We start from the raw sequence: 20,156 nt of genomic DNA, 5'->3' as shown, positions 1-20,156 counted from the left end.
TTTTAAACTATTAAAAAAAGGATATATCTCTTGTAAAATGAAGTGTAAGAAGAATGATATACATTGGAAAAGTATGTAATAGAATTAAAAGAGAGAGAGAGAAAGGGGGGGAGGGTTGGTTTCTCCCATCCCCCAAAGAAACTCCTTGAAAGGGAAGATAAAGTCTTTAGTTTCTCAGTCCTAGAAGTCTGAAAGTTTGTATTTGAACTTCCCTTATATTCTCCAGTGTTGCTAGGAGTGAAGGTACTTTTAATGTGCCAGTTTTACTTTCACATTACTGTTAGTCATGAATGTTGCTGTGTTTTCTAAAAGCTGGATTAATATCAGTGTAGTTCTTTTGTAGAGATAAAATGGCAAGCTTTGTAGAATGTAAAGGAAAACTTTCTCACAGAGACTTTTTGTACTTATGTGAATCCTTCAACATGTCTATATACAAAAGCTTATTCTTCATTTTTTAAAAAATTAGAGCTCTTTGGAAACTCATAGTACATGATTAATAATTTTCAGGAGGTGACTGAATACCAAAAATCTCCTATATAGCAGTACATTGCAGGTTTTCTCTTCTAAGTGATTTCATGTATGGAATGGATTTCTCTGCTTACTTTGTAATTGATATGACAAAGGATTCCTTATAAGTATTTACAAATGGAATTAATGTTAAAGTCACATTTAAAAAAAAAACTACTTATGTCAATATAATTCAGTGTAATAATCCAGGATAATAGTATAATTCTTTTTCTGAAAGCATAAGGTCATAAAATAAAATTGTCTTATTGTACAATAATGAGGAAAAAGGAGAATATATACAAAATAGAAGTGTTCAGGTGTATACTAAACTGTAGTAACGTGTTAGCAGACAGCCTATTAGATATGATGGTCCATCTGTCCACAATCTGTTGTAAACTTTCAAATAGATGGAAAAACAAATTTAGCTGTCTTTCGGACTGGAATAATGTTTTCCTAGAGGCACCAATGAGTCAAGAACTGTTCATCTTTAACAGTGAGGCAATGAAGATATGAAATGGGGTTTGTACTTAGGACAATGTCAGGTCCTGTCTCAGTGCATGGATGAGGGGTCCTCAGTCCTGCATTAACAGCAAAGCTCCCTAAGTACACACACTTTCAAAGTAGAAATTATTACATTCCTATTGTGCAGAGCCTTGAACTCAGCAGGTTTTCAAGGGTTCTCTGGCCAAGACACCAGACTTCAGGATATAATCCTATATTTTTCCCACAACAAAAAAGTTCCAAAGGAACATTGCTGGAATTTAATTTCATTTAGTCATGTAGTCTTCTCTCTGAAGACAAACTGCCAGGAGAATGAGATTTACTTCTGACCAGCAATGTTTTTATGCACAATAACCCCAAATATAATAGAGTCTTTCAATCTCTTGCTAGGAGTGTAATATTTATATGTAACCAGGATAGTTGAATACCAAAACAGCTCAGTTATACAGGAAATGTTTAGTGTAAATCACTATTACGTATCATTATATTTTGTCCTTATTTTAATTTTTAGCATTAAATTTATATGTAGTTCAAAAGCACCAAGTTTTAAAAAAATCTATTTTTTAATATTTCACTGAAAATAAAATAAATGAACAGTAGAAATATTAAATACTATATTGCAAGAAAATGAGTGTTTTCAAAGTGCTCCTGGAAAATGAATGGAAAGACTAAATACTTATAGGTAAGGTAATATGGATACTGCCCTCTAAGAAACTAGATTTTAATTTGGAACTTTTTTTTGTTTTGTTTTGTTTTTGTTTTTGTTTTTTGTTTGCTGAAACTGTTTGTCTCTTAGGAGAATAAGTGTTGATGATTTCCCTGATGACTTCACCCCCCTCATTGGCTCAGTCCTTCCAGATGCCCTTCCAGAAGCTATTCGCTGACATCAGCCTTCATTCAGGAGCATTTGCTTTGTTCAGTGATGGTGCTAATAGGAGGAGACACGTGAAGTAGCTTAGTTTATAGAAGAGGGCAGAGGAGGCACAGTGCTGTGAAAACATTCCCACAGACACTAGCGGCTCATTCACACAGAAAACAAGTGAGAGCCTTCAGTCCCTCCACAAAGCCAGGCAGAACAAACCAACTCTCAACCTAGGAGCAGCACAGTCACCGCCTACTTCTGCTCATAGACTTTCTGCATACCTTTCCTGAGAATGCACGCTGTGGATCTCCACAATGCATTAACCTCTATGGGTCTTATGAAAGAAATGCTTATGATTCCTTGGATTGTGTGTCCCATGGTGAAGATCACTTTTCAAGTACAGTGTAACAAAGTGATCTGCAGGCCCTGAACTTCTCTGTCAAAATAGGGAGGTTGTTGACAACATGGTCATTTCTGGTCTTCATTTTTTGGATCCATTTAGACAAGATCAGAATTTTAGAATGAAAACACATAAAGTTATAGTCATCTCTGGCTGGTTGTTAAAAAAAAAAAACAGATGGCTTTAGAAGAAATGATCAAATCCATTCTTTAAAAGGCATTTTTAAAATCAGGCATGTGATTTCACCATACACACACACACACACACACACACACACACACACACACACACATGCGTGGGCAGGCACGCGAACACATTAACCCTTTGTTTTTCAAATTTCAAAAGAAAATGAATATTTCATGCTAAATTTTTCCAATAATTCTAGTTAATCCATTTATAAATTAGCCTACACAATCTTTTCAGTTTTTACATTTTAACCATTTGGATACAAATCTTTCCAAAAAGTGATTTGCATTTCTTAGTCTGCTTATGGGGATTCTTCAGAGATAATTCCTATGTGACCTAGAGCAATCATTATAAATTGTTCTGTAGTGTGTCTTAATTTGGTGATGACATCCAAAACAATTTAGTGGTAGGATTGTTAGCAGCACCATTTTTAGGCATATATATTATATTATATCATATTATATATTTATATAATTGTATAAATTATATAAATATATAATATAATATATAATAAATAATATGATTGTATAAGTATATGTATTAATAATATAATTATTTAAATATAGTATATAATTATATAAATTATATTAATATATAATATAGCATATAAATATAATATATTATATAAATAAAATAATAATATAATAATATGTATTAATTATAAAATATATAATCATACAATATATATTTATATATAATATACATTATATATAATATATAATATATATATTCCTTTGTAGCATTTTTTTATTTATGTATGACAGCAGCATGCATTACAATTTTTATGACATATATAGAGCACAGTTTTTCATATCTCTGGTTGTATACATAGTATACTCACACCCATTTCTGTCTTCATACCTATACTTTGGATAATAATGATCATCACATTCCACCATCATTAATTACCCTATGCCCCCTCCCTCCCCCTCCAACCCCTCTGCACTATCTAGAGTTTGTCTATTCCTCCAATGCTCCTTCTCCCTATTCCACTATGAATCAACCTCCTTATATCAAAGAAGACATTCAGCATTTGTTTTTGGGGGGGATTTGCTAACTTCACTTAGCATTTTTTTCTCTAATTCCATCCATTTATCTGCAATGCCATGATTTTATTCTCTTTTATTACTGAGTAATATTCCATTGTGTATATATGCCACATTTTTTATCCATTCATCTATTGAAGGGCATCTAGGTTGGTTCCACAGTTTAGCTATTGTGTATTGTGCTGTTATAAATATTGGCTGAGTCCCTGTAGTATGCTGTTTTTAAGTCCTTTGGGTATAGATCAAGGAGAGGGACAAATGCATCAAATGGTGGTTCCATTCCAAATTTTCCAAGTAATCTCCATACTGCTTTCCATACTGGCTGCACCAATTTGCAGTCCCACCAGCAGTGTATGAGTGTACCTTTTTCCCTGCATCCTTGCCAACTCTTATTGTTGTTTGTATGCATAATAGCTGCCATTCTGACTGGAGTGAGATGAGATCTTAGAGTGGTTTTGATTTGCATTTCTCTAATTGCTAGTGATGATGAACATTTTTTCATGTATTTGTTGATTGATTGTACATCATCTTCTGAGAAGTGTCTCTTTAGGTCCTTGGCCCATTTATTGAATGGGTTGTTGTTTTTTGTTTTTGTTTTTGTTTTGTTTTGTTTTTTATGGTGTTTAGCTTTTTGAGTTCTTTATATACCCTAGTGATTAGTGCTCTATCTGATGTATGAGGGGTAAAGATTTGCTCCCAAGATGTAGGCTCTTTATTCACCTCACAGATTGTTTCTTTGGCTGAGAAGAAACTTTTTAGTTTGAATCCATCCCATTTTTTGTTTCTTGATTTTAATTCTTGTGCCACAGGAGTCTTATTAAGGAAGTTGGGGCCTAATCCCACATGATGGAGATTAGGACCTACTTTTTCTTCTATTAGATGCGGGGTCTCTGGTTGTATTTCTAAGTGTCCTTGATCCATTTTGAGTTGAGTTCTGTGCATGGTGAGAGATAGGGGTTTAATTTCATTTTGTTGAATATGGATTTCCAGTTTTTCCATCACCATTTGTTGAAGAGGCTATCTTTTTCCTGTGTGTGTGTGTGTGTGTGTGTGTGTGTGTGTGTGTGTATGCATTCATCTATTGAAGGGCAACACTTATTGTTGTGTGGAGTCCAGCAATGTGCTGCTCCACTGTGGAAGACCTCCTGGAGGCATGCTCACTGAATATATTCAAAGGAACAAATATTCCTTTGTAGCATTTTTTTCTCTTCTATCACTTACAACATCTAATTATTGTTATCAGTATGTATAATCACATGGAATTTGCAGTCAAACATAACTAGCTGAAACACCAGGCTTTCTATTACATGTGAAGATTTGAATGAACAGTTTCATCAATAAACGAGTTTATTCATCAATAAAATGAGAATAATACCAGGATTATTGGGGGGAAATGGAAAAAATATCTGTAAGGCTCTGAGCAGAAAGTCTGTTAATAGAAAGCATACAATGTATATATCAACCCTTCCCATTCCCTCTCTTTTGATAATAGACCTAATATTTTATAATAAAGTATTTATTGTTAAAAAACCATTTTATATATACAAAAATTCTTTCTAAAACTTTCTCTACTAACCCCCTTTTTCATTTGTATGTTTTAATTTATGGAGATATGGAAAGTAGTTATTTGTGCTTATGAGAAGTACATCTAAATTAAGGATCAATGAGCAATGGGTGGACATGTTGAAGAATCCTTGAAATCTGCACTTTAGTGAATGCATTTCTCACACACACACACACACACACACACATATATATATATATATATATATATATATATATATATTTAGTTTACTCTGGGAACCAGATGTGTAGCTTGGTATTAGAGTATGTGTTTGGCATTTGTGTGTCCCTACGTTCAATACACAGTGAGAGGATGCGGGAGGTTATTGGTTACTTTGGATCCCAGACATGTTTCCAATCATTGCTAGATAAATAAAACATCACTGAAAGGGCATACAATCTACATATCTACATATCTTCACTTCTGAAGGGATGTCCAACTACAGAGCTAGTCTGGTCTTGCCATGGCCAAATAAGGATTTAATAAGTGGTGTTATAGTCAACAAGTTGTGATTATTACAGTATTACTATTGAGTCACTGAGCATACCTCCAGGTGGTCTCCCACAGTGTGGCGGCACATTGCTGGATACCACAAGCCATGCCCATGCATCATGCACCAGGCAAAAGGTTCACCTGCCTTGCTCCAGCTCCCTTTCCCCTCCAGCAAGACAAACTATATTCTATGAAATACTACAACCCACGTTCAGTCTGTGTTTGCATTGTATCCTCTTCTGTTCTATCACATATGGTAGTCTGAAACAATTACATAATGAGACATACTATCAGGGCATAACTGTCAAACCGAAGAGACTAAGCAATGAATAAATATTATCCACTTATTAGCTGTGCAGCTCTTGCATTCTCTATCTGTGCCCCTAATTTTAGATTTTATATTCATACCCTTGATTGCCTATGCAGCAAAATAATATGGTACAATATTCAAGAACAGATTTACAAAGGCAGAAGCAAATTCTATTGTAAAGTAGAGTTTCTTGACATTTTGATGGTATAGTCGTCTTTGTAATTCCATTGAAATCTACTGATTTTTCTCAAAATAGTGTTTTAAAATTCAAAGGATAAAATATATAGGCTTAAAATGTAGTCGATTATGTTGAAATAATACTAAAATTTTGATTTACTAACATATGTGCTTCCTTATTATCAAATTAACTTCAAAAATCTAGCAGAGAACAAGGGATTACTAAAATTTATTTATATATATATATATATATATATATAAACTGTATACATATATTTTTAATTTAAATAAACAAAACTTAGATTATTATTTTCTAGGGACAACTGAAGATATTTGGGGATTGTGGATGATTGAAATTCATTACCATTTTTTTTAAAAGGAAGTTATAATAGCTATAATGTAATATGAAAATGTCCCTGATAACTATCAGTAGCAATAGATCATAGATATTGCTACTACAACTATGTTTTCTTGTTTAAATTTATACTTGAAATAACTTTTAGTTTTAGTTACAGGGTACTGATAACAAATTTGTATTTTCCCCATTCAGAGTCACAGACTTCGTATTAAGAATCTAGCTCTAATATGACCCAATTTTGATGACTTAATTAAGTTTTTCCCTCAGAACCATCTCCTAAGACTTTAATCTTAAAACTTAAAGTACCTAATTTGAAAGATTATCTTGCCACCATTACTCCCATGGAGATATTTGGAAAGACATTAACTCAAAAACCTAGTACACACACAAACACACACACACACACACACACACACACACACCCCTATATCAGGGTGTGAGAATGTCTCAATGCTTGCAGGTAACTCTAGAAGATAGAGCTAACTTTCACCTGGATCTCCAAGTCTGGCTGCAATTTTTGCCTTCCTATCTGTAACTCCACTTCTTTTTCTGCATACTCAAAAAAAAGGTAACAAAAATGCAATGACTGAGCATGAAGTTGAAAGTTAACCTCCTCTGGTTCCTTTTGAAATAAAGTTAATTAGAAACTTTGTTATTTCATGATAAATAACAAATGTATTGTGGCAAATCTACTAGTCCACCAATGTGGTAAGACACCATAGTTGAGAACAGCTTCTCTATAGGTGGATACACGCACTGTGGAATCAGTGCTGCAACATTATGCCTTTCAGGCCATTGAGATGCCATTTAACATTTATTGAAGCAGATCTAAAGTAAAATTTCAGTGATCTGAAAGAGTTCATGTTTCTCTTAAGAAGAGATTGGCAAACATTTTATCTTAAGGGCCAGATAGTGAAGATTTTAGACTTTTGGGCCATATGGTTGCTGTCACAACTACTCTACTCTGAGATTATAGTACTAGGGCTGAAACAGACTAAATAAGTGTGACTATGCCTGATAAAAACTAATTAATGGACCATGAAATTTAGATTTATACAGTTTTTATATGTGTCAACATATTATTCTTTTACATTTTTTTTTTACTTTTTAAATAAACAAAAGTAATTCTTAAGTTATAAGCCATACAGAAACTGACAGTGAAGTGGATTTGGTCCATGGACTAGGTTTGCTACTCCTATTCTAAAATGTGAAATCAATAACAAGGTAGCAAATCACTTAAGTAAGTTAATGTGATTAGGCCATCGCAGGGAGAGTTGCACTTAAATTTTGGCTAGAATGTGAGGTGAAGAAGTACTTGATATTCAGAGCATACCACATATAGAAACAGGGTTCAAAAATATATGGATAGAAACTCTATACAAAATCAATTAAGATTGATCTAAAAGATCACACATCAGGGCATCAGTTATGTATATACTGTGAAGATTGCACTGCATCAAAAACTGCCTATGCATTATGAGAGAAAGATTTGCGTGTCACAAACGCAGTTCTTTTGTTTTTTGTCTCTACCCCATGACACTTTGTACTTTCGCCAGTGTTTGTAAACATTCCACTATTCCCATACAGTTTATTGTGTTAGCAAGAACATAATCATTTGAAAGCCTAGGTGTTGTAAACTCATGAGAAATAGCTTCTTTAGTGATTATTAATACTAGAATTGATTTTCAGAGTACTTTTGCAGGAAAAAAAACAAAGACAAATTAAAAGAAAGAAAAAAATAGAAGGAGGGTGGCAGACAGCAGCAATATGGTGTGAGTGTAGACAAATCTCTGTGATTCATGGAAAAGTTAGGGCTCACAGATTAACTCTGTTGCGAGAAAGTGTTTCATTTCTTCTAGAATAGTTCCCATCAACCAGCCTCAGATCATTACAAAAATTAACATGGAATTTCACCTCTTTAGGAATTAGGCAGTACAACACCTACAATACCAAGTGTGAACTCCAGTCCTGTGACCGTGCTGCTGGTGGTTTTTGTTTTATAAATATCACCAGGCACACATCTGGAGCTTTAAAGCTTGCCACAATGCTGTTTTCTGGTTGACATATATCTAAGAAATGCGTATATTAACACCCAGGCTACAGAGCCAAGCACATTTTAGTGCCGGCTACAGCTGAAAGAATATGTTTCTATTCCTTGTCCATCTGTTCTTGGCAACATAAATTTAAACTAGAAACAGAATAAGCTTCATGAGAAATAAGTCTCAATAGGGGTTAGAGCAACGAGGTGGAAGCTCTGAGCTCTGACTTGGTAACATTTTATTTCCTACCTGAAAGGTTGTTTTTACTTGGAGCAATCTCATGCCACAGCTACAATTTAAAATTTTTTGATTAATACTTTTTAATCATTTGCTTTAAAAAAAAACATATGATGGTTTGGTCATACATTCTGTTGTAAGTGAAAATTTTAAAATTTCCAATGATTATAGGTCTCATGAACTTTGAGATTTCAAACGCTCTTTGCCACAGTTGAACTACACTCAAAGGGAGTCATTAGCATCTCTGAACTCCAGGCTAGAAGGGGTTCATTAATAAGGAGTGAGGGCTTTCTATACAAAATGGTTTCATAGAAAACAACTTTCTTGTTTTTCTAGGAGTCTAACTTGGCTTTGGCCAACTAGCACATGTTTATTTGGTATCATCATTATGCATTCCCACTGTAGGCCACTTCCTCTAGATTTTTTTTTCTACTAAAACGGTCTGAATTTTTAAATTTTCATTTAAAAGCACGTCAGGAGTATATGGGACTGCTATAATAGAAAGGGAGTGGGTGTGATTACCCATACTACTGCTTCTAAATCCAGGGTCTTAGCACTCAGGTCAGTACCTGAGCAAATGGACTCTTGGGGCAGCATCTCTGGACCTCCCCACTAAGTAAGAAACATTTATATAGTTTTTAAAGTATCTGCTTTTCATATAACTGATTTATCAAAGACTAGCCTAGTGTTTATGCTTTAAAGTGGCTGCTTTCAATATTTGACTGTATCACTTGTTCACTGTGCAAATATAAAAAAAAATTACCTTCTCTGATTCTCAGCTTCTCTTTCTAGAAATGGGGAAAATTGAATTTTTCTTAAATTGGTTCTGAGGGGGAGCCAATGAGATTAATAGAATATGATTAGTCCAGTGACAGCTACTTGATAAACACCTAACAAGTGGTACTTATTAATATTAGCCCACCTTTAATGCTTTCTCCTAATAACAATAAATAATTGCACTGTGCTAATTTTCTAATTTGCTCCTAAATATTAGTTTGGTAGGGTATATTCCTTAAGAAAACATTTCTAGAAACTACCATTTTTTCTTGAACTTCTACACAAAGTTACTTATGACTGTGGACACGTCACTCAGGAACTTGGGGATTCAGTCTTCTAGTCTATAAAATAAAAAGATTCAACTCCATGATCTCTAAGGTCTCTCATTTGAGTAATTTTTTAAAAATCATGTTTGACAGCATATCCTCATACTTTATTTATAGTGATGAGATGTGTATTTGCTGCCAAATGTCTTATATAGGATGTATAAATGTTCCATATATACATGTGGAATAACATTAAGTTTGTTGATGTTAGAAACTACTGGTATGTTTTTTGGCATTATTTGGCTCAGAATTTTTTCTTCCCACTTGTTTTAGAATAAGCTGACAGCACATCGTTTTCCATAGAACCTCAAAGGTTTAGGGAAACTGAGAGTTATAGAAGTAGGCCATCTTTACTTTCTGTTTTTAAGACAGAGAATCTTTCTTTGTGAAGGGGCTTTCATTATTTCCATAATATCCAATATCATCAAATTTTGGACATATGCATATTTACTATAACTTAAAGGCATCTGTTTTCTTTCAGATCTGAGTGATCAGCTGCTGGAGGTGGTTGGTTTGGAAGGAGCCATGGAGATGGGGCAAATATACACAGGACTGAAAAGTGCTGGCCGAAGACTGGCTCAATGCTCTTCTGTGGTCATTAGGTATTTCTTTTTCTGTAATTGACAGAGGGGTTTGACATAACTTCACCAAAACTAATCAAAAGCACACAAGTCTAATAGTGACATTTATTTTTGCTTCAAATGAGCAATGGTTAATATTTATATATTTCAAAATGATAGAAATTGGCAGATTTTTAAAGCGTATTGGCTAACTATTACTTATCAGGTCCTTTGAAATCTGATTCTCCCTTGTTGACTACCATGGAAATGGTGATGTGTCCCTTCTAACATGCAAATTTAATCTCCCCTATGCTCTATGCTCATGCACACTCAAGTTTACTGAGGCACTAAAGTATTTATCAAGTAAATACATCTAAAATAATAATTAAAAAGTTATTGATCAACTATGAACTTAAATTCTTTCATAGCCTAAGTGCAACACTGTTTCTGTGAAATTAAATAGTAATAAGTTATTGTATGGTAAAACAAAATGTGAATTAAATTTGAAATTTTCCAAGGAAATTTTCCCATTATTTCACTGGTGAAGGGGGGAAAAAAGTCCATTTTGACAAGTAATCAGTCTCTTTAATGTACGAATTCTGTATCCTTAAAAATAAACCCTGGCATTTTTTTTTGCATTCATAATTTTTGTTTTTAACACCATATTTACCAGGAAGCTCTTAACATTCTTATGACCTAGGTGCCTTTCAGAGTATTCATTAATAGTGAATAAATATCTCCCTTTCAGACAGATAACTTTAGAGGTCCACTTTACCACATTTGCCTTCCCTGGTCTCATCATCATCTATCCTATATATAGTCTTTTATATGATATATTTCAATGTTATACTTACAGGGACATATTTTTCCCTAGGACTAGCAAATCTCTGCCAATGCAGATTGATGGGGAACCATGGATGCAGACACCATGCACAGTGAGTACAGGGTAGCTAAAATACCCTGTCAGTTTCATTTTACAAAATGAAAATAATAAACAAATAATCACAGTATCTAATCTTTTGTCTTGCCTCCTTTAGGACCTATAATCAAATAATCCCCCTCTTACTTATGTATCAAAGCCATTGCATTCAAGGTTTAGCAGTTATATGCCCTTGGCAAATTTCAGTTTTTGAATATATGTGTTAACCTACGCATAACTTTAAATACCATGGATCAATTATAAACTCTGGAACTAAGCAAAATACAAAGTTTCTAAACTTTCTTGTGTTTATTTCAGAACACCTTATGAGAAAATTATTTATGGGAACTTCAGACATAAGTCTCCCTGAATTTATTACTCATCTGTTATTTTGTCTCCATTTAGGGACTTGTGGGTTTGCTTTTCTATAGAAAAAAAAAATCCCCCTTTTTCTATGATAGTTGTTGTCTTCATAACATGATATCATTTTTTTATTTTTCTAATTAGTTATACATTACAGTAGAACACATTTTGACACATCATAAATGGAATCTAACTTCTCCTTCCTCTGGTTGTACATAATGTAGTGTTACACTGATTATGTAATCATATATGCACATAGGGTAATATCTGATTCATTCTACTATCATTCCTACCCTCCCTCTGTTTAATTCAAAGTACCTGTATTTTTCCCTACCCACCTCCTCCTCCTTATTGTGAATTAGCATCTGCATATCAGAGAAAACTTTTGGTCTTTAGTACTTTTGGATTATCTTATTTCACTTAGCATAATATTCTCCAGTTCATCCATTTATTGACAAATGCCATAATTTCATTCTTCATTAAGGATGAGTAATATCCTATGTTCATATATGCCATGATTTCTTTATCCATTCATCTGTTGAAGGGTGTCTAGGTTGGTTTCATAAGTTAGCTATTTGAATTGAGCCTCTATAAATATTGATGTGGCTCTGTCACTGTGGTATGCTGATTTTATGTCCTTTGGGTATAAACCAAAGAGTGGGATAACTGGATCAAATGATGGTTCCATTCCAAGTTTTCTGAGTAATCTCGATATTACTTTCCAGAGTGGTGCACCAATTTGCAGTCCTACCAGCAATGTATAGATGTACATTTTTTCCCCACATCATCACCAACATTTATTATTGCTTGTTTTTTGTTTGTTTGTTTGTTTGTTTGTTTTGGTATCGGGGATTGAACTCAGGGACACTTAACCATTGAGCCACATCCTCAGCCATTTTTTGTATTTTATTTAGAGACAGGGTCTTTGTGAGTTGCTTAGGGCCTCACTAAATTGCTAAGGTTGGCTTTGAACTCTTGATCCTCCTGCCTCAGCCTCCAGAACCCCTGGGATTATAGGAGTGCACCACTGTGCCCAGCCTGCTTGTAATCTTGATAACTGCCATTTTAACTGGAGTGAGATGGAATCTCGGTATAGTTTTGACTTGTATTTCTCTAATTGCTAGAGATATTGAACATTTTTTTCATATATTTGTTGATGGATTGTATTTCTTCTATGAAGTATCTATTCAGCTCCTTAACCTATTTATTGATTGGGTTATTTGTGTGTGTGTGTGTGTGTGTGTACATGTGTGTGTATGTACGCATGTATGTGTGTTGTTTTTTGAGTTCTTTATATTGTGATATCATTTCCTTCAAACATTTTGATTCGCTCCAAATTTTTATTTTCCTTTGTATGGTGAATATCTCATATTGTCATAGTTCAAAAGCATGCTAAGCTCTTGGCATTGGGGATAGAATTATGGAAAGGATCAACAATATAATTATCTTCAAAAACTTACATTCTGATAATAGTTGACTAAATAATTAATAAATACTTATAGAGCAAATATAAGAGTTATGACAAAAATAAGGTGAAATAGTGATGAGGAACTAGATGGAGTATGGGTATCCTACTTTAGATAAGTGGAATGGGAGATCCTTGGAAGGAAACAGTAAGGAGGATGGTGTGACCAAAGCTTCTAGAGATCTGGAGAGTAGTAAAAGAAAATGTTAGAAATGGTGGACAGTAGACAGGTCATGTGCAAAACATGATAGTATAGAGTTAGAATTTTATTATAAATGCAATAAGAAGCTATTAAATGCTTTAAGTATCATCTGACTTACATGTTTAGAGTTCACATTGACTGCTATGTGGAGAATATGCTGAGGAGCAGATAAGAGACAGGTTTATGCCTGTTGTCTGGGAGGTGGCAGGGAAGGAAAAGGGAAAACTAAAGTTTGCCAAGGGCATGTAATTTGAGCTACATTCTGGAGTTTTGAGCAAGAAGAATTTACTAATGCATTCTTTTGAGATGGGAAATGGGAGATGAACGAGGAATTTTAGTTGAGGCTAACTCGGACCTATAAATGACAATGCTATTTACTTAGGAAAGTTGGGATGAAACTGATTAAGGAATAACAGTACAGGGCCTTCATCTTGTATAAACATTGTGTTAAGTGCTGATGTTGAATGAATTTATTATTTTTCACAGGAACCCTGAATAAACATCTGAATTATCAGATGGAAAAGTGAGGCTTTGGGATTTTAAATAACTTATTCATGTTCTGTTATGTGGCAAATATGAAACTCATACCCAGGTCTCTTTATTGAAGTATCATTTTCTCAACTTCTAGTTCAAATAATGTAAACTACTGATTCCAAACAGCACACCCTAGCAAATCAAAGGGAATTTTTTAATTTTACCTCTTAAGATTGAACTCTGGAGCTGTTGGCTCAAACCTTAAGTATATAGCACATAAACATAACCTCTTGTTCGTTTCTTATTCTGTTTCATTATTTCCTAAACAGTAATATTGGCTATTTCCTGAGCTTTCTGCTATTTGTTATTTTTGGTTCCAAATATCCTTTTTAAAAATTCCTTTCCCTCTACTTACTGGAATGTCTACATTTATACTTTGTCTATTCCTCTTTAGGCTCTCCAAATGACACTTCTGAATTCAAATTTGTATTCACATAGATGTTAAGGGTGTAGAAGTAGTGGTAGTGAGGCGGTGATGTTGGTAGTAGTGGTGGTGATGGTGGCCATGACGGTTTTACTGATAATGACATTATGGAGACATTTATGATAGTGTGGAAGAGTAATAGTAGTTATGATGGTTATGGTGGAAATAGTGGAAAAATTCTTAGTGATGTTAATGATAGTAGTTGCAATGATTATGGTGTTCATGATTGTAATGCAGAATGGTAGTGGTTATGGTGACAGTAGTTCCCTTGTCTTTAATAAAAGGTCACTGTTCATCAGTCATGTCACAACAAAATAAATTTTTTAAAAAGAAAAAAAAAACAATGAAACCAAATAATTTCTATGTATTCCTTTAGACTCTTTGGGAGAGTAGAGTCTCTATACTATGTTGTGAATAAAGAAGTGAAATGGCAATGATAAAAATTCACATTTATTAAGTTCTTATTGTGTGTACGTATTGAGGCACTCTATCTGTTGACATATTTAATTCTCCCCAAATAACCTATGTTTAGCCTCACTTTATAAATGAAGCCGCTGAGGTAGGCAGAGACTAAACAGATTGTCTAATTCTGCACACCTATTAAGTGGCAGGGTAGAGATTGAAACTCAGGTGGCCTGGCTCCAGAGTCCTCATTCTTCATCACTGCACCTACCATGGATTTCACCCAGTCTTCCCAAGTGAGCCACCTCCAGAATGTGACCATTTACAAATCACTTACTGACCTTCTCCAGCTTTAAAAAAAACTATGTCTATTGAAATTTAAATAGTGTTTTAGAATAATGGTAGCTTATTTTACATAGCACTTTTGATAATACTTTTAACTTTTATTTTAGTTAGTAACAGTATATTCATTTCACTTCTTAATTATCATGATCTACAATTGTTATTTTAGTAATAATGTGTATATAATTTACATTTAATTTTCTCTTCTTGTAAATTCACTTACTCATTTAAAACATGCACTACAGCCTACACTGGGCCAAGAACTGTACTAGACTGTGGCTCATTATTGTTATTTCACATTCTGGCTCACTCTGTTTTTCCTAGAACCACATGGAGTTCTGAACTTTAAATTTCATTTTAGTTGAAGAGAATATTTAATATCCATAGCATTAGTATGATTTAACTAGAAAGTGTTTTATTTTCTTCAATCAATAACACAATATTTTTCTTACAGAACATAAGAATTGGTAGAATGTTAAAATTCTTTGCTGAATTTAAATACCCATGAGCTGATATTCAATTTATGAAGAGTTTCTCTAGATATAATTTTAGAAGAAAGCAGAAGTTTTGTTTTTCTTTAAATGGAATATATAAAATAGAAGGACAAGCAATAAATGTCTTGATTTAAAAATCCATAAATATTTTTTTAAAAAATCAGGATAACACAGATTCTTGAGATGGCTGATGGTGGTGCATAACAATGTGAAAATATTTAATACTAATGAACTTAAAAATGTGAAGTTAAAATGGTAAGTATATATATATATATATATCTCCACAATAAAAAGTGATTTAAAAATAATGTAATATTTGTTTATAAACTTTACTAATACTGACTTCAAAATAGGAAGAAAGGCAAAGACCAGAAAGTTTTAAATTTGCCCTTGAAATATATATTTTTAAATTATTTTTATGACTTTCTAAATTCTCTCACTGAAAATCAGTCTACAGAAGTTTGTTAAATATCCCTGTGTTCATAGTATTGTAATAATCACCAAGTTAACAAAGAATATATTTTAGCCATATAACTATTTAGTCATGCAAATAAGCATATTTAACTTAAGAGGATCTTAATTCTAGAATAATGTATATTGAAATGTTCTAGAAGAACCAGAATTCAGGTTGGACTCCAGAGAGAAATTATTTCTACCTTCTTCGTCCTCTGATCCTTTCTCCTGAATACAGAGAACATATTGACTCTGTTGTCCTTATATTCCTAAAACAGGAAGAAGAACAGCTGGGGTGACAGAAGAAGAGAGTTACGTGATAGGATAGGGGAGAACAAAGATTAGGTCTAGCTTTATTTTGTATCTGTACACACAACACCCATTAACTCTCCAAACTTTACAATTGATGGATGCCCAGAAAAGTTTTGTTAAGTTAGAAGAGACTGCACATGGCATCAGAAACTTTAAATTCAGTATAACTAAAATGGATGTTCATCTGCCTCTTCTTCCTGTTCCCCAAATACTGACCTCTCCTCATATCCCAGATCTGATGCTTTTCTCTATATTATTTTGAGTTATTGAAACCATTACACACCCAGTGTTTTCTTAGCTAGGAATCTGAGAGTCATACTATGCTTATTTATATACTCCCAAATTCAATTACCATGCCCACTTAATGATATGACCTATTTCTAGAATCTTTTCCTCCAATCCTACTACCACTGTCATAGACTTGGCCCCTTATGTTTCTCTCATTCCTGGCAAATATTACATATATTCTTCCACCTCCATTTTTTGTTCTATTTTAAATAATCCTTCACATTTCCATGAGAATGATCACTATAAAATACTAATTTCACCATGATACTTTCTACTAAAAATTCTTTAATTACTTTCTATCTGATAAAATATAATAATTTGAGACAGATTTCCTATTTTACCAACTTCATCTCTTGTTTCAATTTTACCTTTTCATATACTTCTCCCTTGTTCAAAGAAACTTTTCCTCTTATTTAGTTGAATGGCATCAATTGATCCTTTGAAACTCCTTCTGAGCCTCCCCTCCTCCACAAAGCCTGCCTAAGCACTGCCCTTCTACTCCTGCACCCATTCTAACACCAACTCACCTGCAAACTCAGCCTCCATGGTCAGTAGCTCTAATATTATGTTGAAATCATGTTTTGCTGCTTTACTGAGGTTATAAGCCCAAATTTTTGCCATCTTAGTACAGCCAGAGTATAGCACTGTGCCTCAAATATGATTTGATTGCCAAACCAAGTGCATTTTGAATTTGTGAATTCCTTAAACACTTCATGGGGTAGTATCACATTTTTAAAAATGCTTTCTACTAAATCTTTTTTCACTGAACATAATGTAGTTTGGCTAGCAATTCATTCACATATTTTTCATATATAAATATATATAAAAGTTATTTTGAGTTATCTTTATTCATTATATTCTCAAAGCAAAGATTTGAATGTATCAGAGAAGATATACTTTCCCAACTCCCAAGATGTAATCCTTCTGTTTCCTGGTATGGTACAACTAAACTTCCTTGGGCTACTTCGTTTTACTTATCCGTTGTGTATTTGTGTTAGTCAGCTTTTCCTCACTGTGACAAACACCTGAGAAAAACTACTTAAAAGAGGAAAGATTTATTTGGGCTCACAGTTTCAGAGGTCTTAGTGAAGTGCATGCTGGATGGCTCCATTGCTTTGGGTCTGAGGGGCATTATAATATCATGGTGAAAGGGTGTGGCAGAAGAAAGCTGTTCTACTCTTAGTAGCTTGGAAGCAGAGAGAAAGACAGGAAGGGGCTGCTGATAAGATAAATGCTTCCAGGGCATGTCCCTTGACCCACTTTATCCAATTAGGTCTCACTTCCTAAGGTATCTACCACTTCAGAATAATGCCATCAAATCATGACTCCCATTCCAGTCACCTCCCACCTCTAAATGTGGTAGCACTGGGGCCTTCAAAAGATGAGCCCGTCGGGGACGTTTCTGATTCAAACTTTAACAGTATTTATTGTACAGATTCTTTGACATATAATAGGCCTGTATTAGTTATTATCTGTTACACTTTTATGAAATATAATAGCAATTAGGTTTTAATGCAGGATCCCTTTGGCACATTGTCTATGAATAAGGTAGAGAAAATTCCTGAAACTTTCTCCTACATCATAGAGAATGCAAAGAAATTTATTCATGATCATAAGCTAAATGGTGAAACAACAAACCACAGGTGATATATGAGGACTCATTAAAGTGACAACTGCATTCACAGTAACTTCTGGAAAGCATTTATGTGTGTAGGTCTTCCTTTGCCCTTCTAGGTACCTTTCCTGGTATATACCTCTCTGGATCCTGAACCTACTCACCCAATCTCAGCTTCTTGTGTGTAAATACTTTCAAGATGCCACACAGCCCTGACCTAGCACTTAGCTGCTCCCTGCTGAGTCTGGTGGTCTTGCTGCCTGGAGAATTTGATCCCTGTTATTCCTGAGGCCTCCTGCTGCCCTGAATTTCCCTATGTCCACTGTTCAATGAAACACAATTTTCTGACTGGAATGACAGTTCCCTCCACTGACTCTAGCACCTCCTTGACTTGAACATTTGGGCTTTGCTTGCACACTTATCTAGAAAGATGGGATCTTTTCCCCTTACCCAGTTACTATAGGTACCCGTTATATATATATATCTTCATTTTGGCCCTTGTTTTCATAAACTCCAGCACAATTTTAAAATTGTAAAGAGGAACAGTGGAGGCCTAATATATCTCGGTTTTGTGTTTAATTATTAAAAATAATCATAATTGTAAGATGTTATTTAATCTTTTTTTTAAAGAGAGAGAGAAAGAATTTTTTAATATTTATTTTTTAGTTTTCGGTAGACACAACATCTTTGTTTGTATGTGGCGCTGAGGATTGAACCCAGGATTCATGCATGCCAGGCAAGCACGATACCCCTTGAGCCACATCCCCAGCCTGTTATTTAATCTTTAATCACTTGCTGGATACCATTAATCTCAGGCCACTGATACTGATAATGAAATATTTTTTAAATGTAAAATTTTCCAGACCCAGAAATTTACTGCTAAGTAAATGAAGGCCAATTGATTTTTCTAGACATTTTAAAGTACTAGAGATATTTAAGGGGAACTTTTGTCTCAGTACCTAATGTTTATTAAGTGTATACCATGTATTATTTTCTATTCAGTGTGCTAATATTCATCAATAATTTAATCTTCACAAAATCTTAAGAAGTCAGTAGAGTTATTATAATCTCTAAATCATAAATTTTAAAAAACTGGAAGCCCGAGAAGTCAAGTAACTTGCCCAAGGTTACATAGTAAGAGTAAGCAGGCTATTGGTCTCTACTGCCTTCTCCTAATTATGTTGCTTGCTGCTTCACTCAGTGCCTCTTCAGAGTCTTAATGTATCTCTAAAAGTAGTAATCAACTAAAACACATTATTTATAACAGAATCCAATCTTTATTCGCTTATTTATATTTTTGATCTTTTTATGTTTTGCTTCTCAGTGTAGCACAGCCATTCCTCACATTACTGCCAGAATTACTACTGAACATCACAGCTGTGATACCTTGCATTCCTTGATTCAAGTCCAGTACCTCCTCATTTCACATAGCATACAATTCAGAATCCTCATCATGGCCTTAAATTATACCCTCAACACTAGCACCAACCTGGCATGCTGCATAGGGACCACTTCTGGAAGATTCATACTTACACTGTTATGGGTGGAGATTCCTCAGTTTTTGTCTTCCCCCCAAAAAAATCTTAAAATCAAAATATACAGAGAGCAGATGAGAATAAGTAAGCATGCTGCTTTATTTAACAAAACAAAAGTACACCCCAGAGAGCATGAAGCTGGCCATTTCAAGAGAAAGGGGTGGTCCTCTGCACTGCAAGGTTTTAAGTTCTGCTTGGTATCCTCCTTGCTCAGGAGTTATTCAGTTTGGGTGGGATGATTACACCTGCCTAAGTTTCTGCACCTGTACCAATTTTACTATGTCAGAACTGTTCCTATCACTATCTAAATAAAACGAAGGTGGGGGTGGTGAGTGGGGAGAGATGTCACCAAAGTCTATGGAGCTCCTGACAAAACACAATGCAAACAATAGAATTATGATCCCAAGGTCATCTACGACTAGTCCCTTGGAGGATGATTGTATCCTTTCTTCAGAGACAAAGAGCT

General features: G+C 34.2%; 1 protein-coding gene across 6 annotated transcripts in view; it reads left to right on the top strand.

The window, feature by feature from the left end:
- Dgkb (diacylglycerol kinase beta) overlaps window positions 1-20,156 on the top strand; it is a 575,876-nt gene that overhangs the window by 540,045 nt on the left and 15,675 nt on the right. For all 6 annotated transcript variants that reach the window (XM_076863035.1, XM_076863026.1, XM_076863017.1 and 3 more), the window contains 2 exons: window positions 10,264-10,384; window positions 11,217-11,277. In XM_076863035.1, coding sequence (XP_076719150.1) covers window positions 10,264-10,384; window positions 11,217-11,277 — 182 coding nt within the window. The remainder of the gene's footprint in view (window positions 1-10,263; window positions 10,385-11,216; window positions 11,278-20,156) is intronic.

Source organism: Callospermophilus lateralis, chromosome 1, assembly GCF_048772815.1.
Source record: "Callospermophilus lateralis isolate mCalLat2 chromosome 1, mCalLat2.hap1, whole genome shotgun sequence".
NCBI lineage: Eukaryota > Metazoa > Chordata > Mammalia > Rodentia > Sciuridae > Callospermophilus > Callospermophilus lateralis.
This window is presented reverse-complemented; position numbering and strand designations above follow the sequence as displayed.